General features: G+C 42.8%; 2 protein-coding genes across 2 annotated transcripts; one reads left to right on the forward strand and one right to left on the reverse strand.

The window, feature by feature from the left end:
- Positions 1–1,193: 1,193 nt before the first annotated feature.
- On the forward strand, positions 1,194–4,265 carry LOC9270188 (F-box/kelch-repeat protein At5g60570). Its single transcript, XM_015780763.3, has 3 exons — positions 1,194–1,335; positions 1,452–1,563; positions 2,582–4,265. Exon 3 carries the CDS (start codon positions 2,644–2,646, stop codon positions 4,009–4,011), a length of 1,368 nt encoding a protein of 455 aa, XP_015636249.1. The 5' UTR covers positions 1,194–1,335; positions 1,452–1,563; positions 2,582–2,643; the 3' UTR covers positions 4,012–4,265.
- Positions 4,266–5,355: 1,090 nt separating this feature from the next.
- On the reverse strand, positions 5,356–8,469 carry LOC4337021 (cold-responsive protein kinase 1). Its single transcript, XM_015781784.2, has 7 exons — positions 8,374–8,469; positions 7,203–7,314; positions 7,000–7,106; positions 6,699–6,909; positions 6,343–6,580; positions 6,108–6,258; positions 5,356–5,973 (listed from the first exon to the last, which is right to left on the reverse strand). Exons 2-7 carry the CDS (start codon positions 7,252–7,254, stop codon positions 5,614–5,616), a joined length of 1,119 nt encoding a protein of 372 aa, XP_015637270.1. The 5' UTR covers positions 7,255–7,314; positions 8,374–8,469; the 3' UTR covers positions 5,356–5,613.

The following is an 8,469-nucleotide window of genomic DNA, read 5'->3' on the forward strand; positions in this document are numbered from 1 at the left end:
TATTGCCTTTTGTTTGGATCAACCTCTCTCATATCAGGCACTAGAAATAATTGAGGGATAATGCATTGTTTTTTATTTTTATATTCTATTAGGTGGTATAAATTTTCCATCCGAAAATATAAAAACTACGAATCTGAACAAACATTAAATATCTCTTCCGATGATACTATATTTTTATATTTTTGGGACGATGGGAGTACTGCATAACAGTAATCCCATTTCCCTCTTAATATAAAGCAGAAAATCACGAATAAATAATCACAGGATAATGCGGCGTCCTTTTCATCTGTCTGCCGTTTCAACGTGCGTAAATTAATTTGGTCGTGCATGGCCTACACCAAGTGGTGGCTTTCGGTCACCACCTCTCTCTCTCTCTTTCATTCTCTCTCTCTCTCTAGAGATTCTTTTCCATTCCAACCTCGCTGCCCTGAATCCAAGAGAAGAAAGGAAAGTACACTGTGAAAAAAAAAACATTCCATTATAACAAGAAGAAAAAAAAAAGAGTTGAGAGGCAGGAAAAGAAGAGCAAAGTACAGCCAGCCTCCTGCAACATGTTCAGCAGCTGTGCTTGTGCGCATGCATGGTCGTGTGTCCTCGTCCTCATCCTGCATTCACTCAAAGATTTTCCATTTTGTCTTGGATTTTACAAAAAAAAAGAGACATGTTGATTTTACTTCAGATTTAAAAACTAGTGAAAATTACACAGAAATTAGTACTTGTATTATATATATCAGTTCATCCTCATCCTGCATTCACTCAAAGATTCTTCATTGATTTTACAAGAAAAAAAAAGTAGACATGTTGATTTTACTTCAGATGTCAAAACTAGTACTAGTGAAAATTACACAGAAATTTGTACTGCTAGTATATCAGTACTGCAAATTGTACTCCAAGGCAGAAGAATGCCGCCAATAGGAAGAGTGGAATTTTTTAATTAGTGGGGGTGGTTTCGAGATAACAGTAGGATCAAGCATGTTTACCGAGGTGGTAAAAAAAGAAGCATTGTTTGTGTGGTGTGATGAAAGAGAAGGCAAGAAAAAATAATACTGTAATAATAAAGAAAGGGAAAAGAAAAGGGAAAAAAAAAAAGCAAAGCTTTGCAATTAATCCATTTGGCACTTGAGCCCTTGTGTGGGCTTAAGCACATGGGGTGGGGGGCACATATATATATGCGGCTTTCCCCCTAGCCCTCCAAAACTTGCTCTCCATGCCCTCCCCGTCTCACTGACGGTGGTCCCCACCGCCCCACGCTCCCCCCCCGTGGGCCCCGTTCGTCGGCGACCGACCGCTAGCTCCGGCGACCCCCTCCCCGCCGACGAGATCCGGCCGTCTCCGGTGAGCTCCCCCCCCCCACTCTCTCTCCTCCCCGGCGCGCGGCGCGTTGTCCCACGAGAAACCCGCGTAACCGCTCTCCTCTCTTGCTTCCTTGTGGCCCGTGCGCCAACGCGCAGGTTTTCTTGGAGCCGCTCGTCGTGGCTGGGGTGGCGCCGGGGGGAATGGAGGCGGCCGGCGCTCGCGCGGGCGGTGGCGGCCGGGATCTCGCCGGCGGCGCGCCTCGGTGAGGTCAGGATGTGGCTCAATTCTCTCGTTTGGTTGCGAAGGTCTTTCTGTTCTTTTTTTCTCTCTTTTTGTTTGGTGAGTGCTTGAGCTGAAGTCGTGGCTCGTAGATTTAGAGGAAAGTTAATTCTGTTTTGTTGTGAGTTAGTGGTTGGTGAATTAGTTGGGGAAAACGTCTGCATTTTTTTTCTGTTTGGTTCAGAGCGAGAAAAATTCGAGATTTTTGGAGAGCTTTGTGTCATGGAGAGCAGCAACCAGATGTGGCCGTTTCTTTTGCTTGCGGATGTTTCTTTTTTTTTGGGTGAGAATAGAGAGGTTTTTTTGCTTGCATTCTGCAAATCTTGGGGTTATTTTCTGTTTTGCTGGATTTTCCTTTTTGTTAGGATAGATAATTAGTTGTCGTCTTCCGTGTGAATTGGTCAGGTCAGATAGCCACCTTAGAGGTTATTTTTTTCTTGTGTTGAATCCAAATCTAGAACTAGCAGATGATAGTAGTAATGTACTAGCCGGTGCTTTGGTACAAAGTCTAATTATTCCTCTGTTTTAGATGAAACTTGATGGTAGAAATGTTTTGGATATAATTTGTTTCTTGAGGCAAATGCTTTTTTGGATCAAGTTGGCTAAGAAGCAGAAACCAGTTTGGATGCCCAGGCTAGCAGAATCAGCCATGTAGGCAAATATTTTTTTGTTGGTATCAACAATAAAAAATGATTGCATATGATTACTAACGGAAGATTTGGAATCGTTGGTCTTAGTGGTACAAAATTTTAGTTGTTTACTTGATTCTGAATACGCCAAAGCTGGGGGAAATATATATTTTTCCATCAAATCAACTCTGAAGATTTTTTTAGTGAAATAAATGTACCTATTAAGACGAACATGCCTAGATGAGTCCATTGTTTAACTCTGTAGTGGTATCTGAGCTAAAATTATGTATATTGTTTGCTCTGTTCTTGATCCAGAAATTTAGTGCATTTCAAATACGCTGTGCTCATTTTGCTATTTATCTCAAAATATTTTCCAGATGTGATCTGTGATCTGTCCAACCTTTGTGTACTCGGGCTCATTCCACAGTTAACAAAAAAGATGGAAGATTTACAAGATTGTGACTGCAAAAGCCTTGTTGCTGTTCCTGGTTCTGTGGTTCTGCACCTCTTTAGGCTGTTTAATCAGCAGGATAATTCCTGGCAGAAGTACACATTAGCCTACTTTCTTTTGGTCAGGAATGAGTACTTCTCTAGGGATTCAAGGAAGCATTCAGATGGGAAGAACCAACTTCTTGACTGCTGTGATGATTCAGAATTAGATTTGGATGTGCTGTATGCTGATTTGGATAGTAAAGAACTGGAGCTTAAGTTGCAGAAACCTGTTGTCAAGACTCAATCAAAAGGTGACTCAAGTGCCAGTGGATCAAATGATTGCTTCTTTCCTGGCCTTCACGACGACCTGGCTCAGGACTGCCTTGCTTGGGCGAGCAGATCAGACTACCCATCGCTTTCTTGTTTGAATAAGAAGTTCAATTTGTTAATCAACAGCGGGTATCTGTACAGACTGAGAAGAAAATATGGCATTGTTGAACACTGGGTGTATCTAGCGTGTAGCTTGATGCCCTGGGAAGCATTTGATCCTTCACGCAAGCGATGGATGAGGCTCCCAAGAATGCCATGCGACGAGTGCTTCTCTTGTGCAGACAAGGAATCGCTTGCCGTCGGGACACAACTGCTTGTGTTTGGCCGTGAATATACAGGTCTTGCTATTTGGATGTACAATTTACTGGCCCGTGGTTGGTCCCGATGCACTCCAATGAACCTGCCTCGCTGCCTCTTTGCCTCAGGAAGCTTTGGTGAGATTGCTATTGTTGCTGGTGGGTGTGATAAGAATGGACAGGTGCTGAAATCTGCCGAGCTGTACAATTCAGAGACTGGTCATTGGGAGACTTTGCCAGACATGAACTTGCCGAGGAGGCTCTCATCTGGTTTCTTCATGGATGGAAAGTTTTATGTCATTGGGGGTGTGTCAAGTCAGAGGGATTCTTTGACTTGTGGAGAGGAATACAATCTTGAAACAAGGACATGGAGAAGAATACATGATATGTACCCTGGAGGGACTAGTGCCTCTCAATCTCCTCCCCTAGTTGCTGTTGTGAATAATCAGCTTTATGCAGCTGATCAGGCAACAAATGTGGTAAAGAAGTACGACAAAGGAAATAACACCTGGAACATAGTGAAGCCATTGCCAGTCAGAGCTGACTCTTCCAATGGTTGGGGCCTAGCTTTCAAGGCATGTGGTGATAGATTGCTTGTTATTGGTGGCCATAGAGTACCCCGTGGTGAAGTAATATTGCTGCATTCTTGGTGCCCTGAAGATGGGAATGGTGGTGCTGACTGGGAAGTGCTCTCGGTGAAGGAGCGTGCTGGTGTATTCGTTTATAACTGCGCAATAATGGGGTGCTGAATTACATTTCTTTCGGTATAATCCGTATATGCCTCTTGTTTAGCAACCCACCCATTTCTTGCTGCTGCTTAGCTACCCCCTATAATGACCTGTAATTCAGAAAAATGACACCCCCCTTTTCGTGGAGCTCTCAATGAAATGTTTGGGAGAGAGCATAGAGCATTCAGTTCAGTTTACCTGGAACTTCTTTTAACTCGTTCAAAATTTGTTCTTCTTGTCCAGTATGAAATTTATGCAGTATTCTTTATTCATCATCCTTGCTGGAAAGTGTGCCTGTTTTATTGTCCTGAGTTCAATCACATTTCTCTCTTTCCTGATTCATGTCTGCACCATGCAATATCTGTTGTTCTGAGTTCAATCCCATTTCTACCATCTTACCCTGATTCATGTCTGCACTGTGCAAATGTCGGTGGTTTGATGAACCCACCTTATAATTGTGCACTGTCAGATGTTTCCAATGCTCAGCTGTCCTTGTTATTAGAAATTTCAGAGTGGTACAATTGGCGGTAAAAAGCTACTTTTGCTACCTTACCAGTACACTCTCTGGAAGTGATTTCTGGCAATATGTACAATTTTCAGGTTCTGTGTACTTCTATAAGTCAGTGGCATGACCAAGTTTATCAGTGTAACAGTTTGACCCGGGACCTTTTCTATCCTTTTTTTTCGTGATTCTTCGGCTCCAATTTTTTCTACTTCGTTTACTTCACGGATGGTTTTAATCTCATCATCGAACACTTTTGGCTTTTAGGGCCCACTTGCAAGCGACAGACATTGAACTGCAACTCTCTCTAAAAACATGTCCATGTCCATGTAAATAAATGTGAATGGGTTATGAATACTCCTACATATTATCTGACTTGTGCTTTGTTGAAATCTCACTTTAAAGAGTTGACGAAGCAAACGGTGGTAGAGTACGATCCAGAAAGCATATTTGACATATTCAGGCCGGGCAGTTTTTTTTTCTGAATACGTCATACGCACAGAGACGGATGATGGCCACGTACATGGCCTAACAAACTTCAGGGTTCAGATATCTTTTCCAGGATTTCGGAGCTTTTTGATCCGTTCCAAACTTGTCCAAAACGTCAGTGTCCGTAGAGACTTGGAGCCACTTGACCATCCATGTAATGCAATTGTGTGTGTGATGTTGCCACCCTTTGGACATTTTCTTCCTACTGACAGATCAGCATGATGAGCTGCAGACGCCATGGCATACGTACAGCTTCGAGCTAAGATCTCATTTCTGAAATATATTTGAGTTCAGACAATTTTTGTGTATGATTTGGTCAAGTGGTTTGTTAGTTCGTTGCAGAGAAAAATTTGATAGACTGATGACAACTCAGAGATGTGAATCGTGCAGAGCTTATCTTTGAGGCTTTGAACATCTTCATTTCGAGATATTTACACCCAGATCGAGAAGCAATACGCTGCCTATCTTAAACATCTCCTCGTCACAAAAATCAAACAAACACGAAACTCTCTCCAAAAAGAGAAAAAAAAATTGAACGTAATCCTATCCCCTTTCGGAGCAATAATATACAAACACAAAAAAAACACTAGTCCTGTCTCCACATTTCCAGTTCTTCTTCTTGTTTTTTTTTTTCAGATAGACGTCTGCGTCGGCGTCTCTGACGATGAGAAAGGCTCCGTTTCATCAGTGGTGCTGAACGATCTCATGTTGGATGACCGTGTTGTCTCGTTCTCCTTCTGCTGGCTGCTGCTGACCTTGAGGTCGGCGAAGTCGGTGATCATGGCCGGCCTGGTGATCCGGTGCACCGAGAAGTGCTTCTCCCCGGTGAGCATCCTGACGACGGTGCTCATGTTGGGGCGGCGCGCCATTGCGTCCTGTGTGCATAGCAGGCCAATCTTCAGGAACCGGCATGCCTCGTCGACGTCCAGGTCATTCCCCAGGTCAGCATCGATGATCTCAGCCAGGCGTTCTTGCTCGTAGCGTACCCATGTCTGCAGGTTTTCTCGCATTCAGTAATGTTTCTTTGTATGGTGGATTTGGTGGTAAGTTTCTAATTTAGTTGATTATATGAGAAGAAAAAAACTGAGTTCATTTTGTTGTTTACAGTTTGATGATGGGAACTTACCCTTTCGAGAAGAAATTGATCTTCATAAGGCAATCTTGTGTTGGTGTTGCATCTGCCGCTAACGATTTCCAGTAGAAGAACACCGAAGCTATAGATGTCGGATTTCTTTGTCACCTGGCCTCGGATAGCGTATTCAGGTGCCAGGTATCCTCTGAACAGAAGTGAATTTCAAGTCAGAACGAAAGAACTTTCCGATGTAAACCGAGTAAATAAATTTGGATTTAGTTATGCTTACAATGTGCCTGCAACTCGGGTGCTCACATGAGTTGCGTTGGGTGGAAGGAGCCTTGCCAATCCGAAATCAGAAATTTTTGGGGTGAGGTCCTTGTCAAGAAGAATGTTGCTCGCCTTTATGTCACGGTGGATAATCGGAGGGCGAATTTCCTCATGTAAAAATGCAATTCCACGAGCAACACCCACAGCAATTTTTACACGGGTCCTCCAATCGAACCGGATGTTGCTACCCCTAGATCCTGTAATATCACAGCCAGAACATTTGTAAGTATGGCAGCGAAGGAAGGAGTTGGTAAAGGACAAGTTCGGGAAAATAATGTGTTACTACTTGCTTTTTTTAAAAGAATAATGTGTTACCTAGCAATGTCTGTGCAAGACTGTTGTTCTCAAGATAATTGTAAACAAGGATCCTATGAGATCCTTCAGCACAGCAACCAATAAGTGTGACGAGGTTTTCATGCTTGATGTCAGAAATTGCTGTAAGTTCAGTCAAGAACTCTCGGACGCCTTGTCTTGAAGTAGCAGACAGCACCTTTACGGCAACGGTTGTCCCATCTCTAAGCACTCCCTGATTAACAAAATGAAATGTAAGATGATTTGTTTTGACACTATGGGCATGAGACACTGATAGGGTGAACAAAATGTAAGACATATTTACCCTGAACACAGAGCCAAAACCACCCTCTCCAATCTTATTTGCCCCACTAAAATCATGGGTAGCCTTTCTCAACTCACTGTAAGAAAATATCTTCACTCTATGTTCACCTGGAACAACAAAACAACAAACTCAAGCATGTAAGAATGATGAATTGTTTTGAACAATACAGGTAAGAAGCGTGCTAATATACAAACGCTGCTCACCATCATCACCTTCAACAGGTTGTTTTTTTCTGAACATAAAGCAGCAATCCATCTGAAATCAAATTGTAGAGGTGCCCACAGGCCACAAGAAGCAATGAATTGGAAAGAATTTCTGCAGAGCAAAGGTAAATAGCCATCAGAACAACTGTAAATTCATATTGCAACAATAAACTAACGTAAAATGAGGTGTACAGGACTCTTAGCAAGTTAATGACCCCACATGCCAGTTGTTATTGTTTAAACAACAATTTGCGCATCGATAACCACCAACTGCACTGAAACCACATCTTTGCTTGTTTGATTAATGGCTCAAGTTACTATCAAAAAGTCTACATTTAGTACGATGGAAAGAAATAAAAATGTGAAACCACCCAAGAAAGAAGATGTAAAGAGACTTAAAACCAAGTCAAGGCAGAAGTCATCCACCCCATTTGCTGAGCAATTTGAAGAAAATGAAACGTCGGTTGCCACAAGCAACCTTAATCCTGTCTTTCTGAAAGGAATAGCGCCTGATAGACCCAACGGACCAACTATCCCCGTTGACGAGTGGAAATTTTGCAGCAACCAAACCCGTTGGAAATGAATTTCGATTCAGATATAGAGCAAAAGCCTGTTAATTTTCAGTAATACTAACTATCTATAACTAATTCCGCAATTGCACAGCAGTTGAGTAACTATTTATACTTTTGTAGTACAAGAAAGCAACAAGCTGCATATTCCCATACGCCGATGAGTAACTAGCATTTCCTTCAAGCCAGGATTTGCCTCATAGCTTTACCTAACAAAAATCGGATTTGCAGCTACAGAAACCAAATCTTGCATGCATCAAAATGAGATGATGCATCACAAACACAAGAAAAGGTATCCCCTTTCTACTTCCCGCTGACCTAAACCAAGCATCACATCCATGGAACTCGATTTCGTAGAACGGGAGGAGGTCGCTCCCGCAAAGGCGCAATCGATCCCCAATTTCAAGCAAATAGAGAGCGAGGAACCCAGCAACATACTCCTCCACATAGAAACAAATGTAAAAGCCTAACGAGTTCTTGGTCATCCTCACTCAAACGCCCCCAAATTAGGAACCAAACCAACCACCAACCAATCCAAACCAGAAAAATAAAAGAAAAAGAAAGAACTCCACACACACAGACAACAAGAACGCAAGAATCACCTGCAGAGCAAGCAGATCGAGCCCCGGCAGTGAGAGCAAAGCAAGCAGCTACACGCCGACCAACCCACAGGGTGAGGAGAGGCGAGGAGAGGAGGC

Source organism: Oryza sativa, chromosome 4 (assembly GCF_034140825.1).
Source record: "Oryza sativa Japonica Group chromosome 4, ASM3414082v1".
NCBI lineage: Eukaryota > Viridiplantae > Streptophyta > Magnoliopsida > Poales > Poaceae > Oryza > Oryza sativa.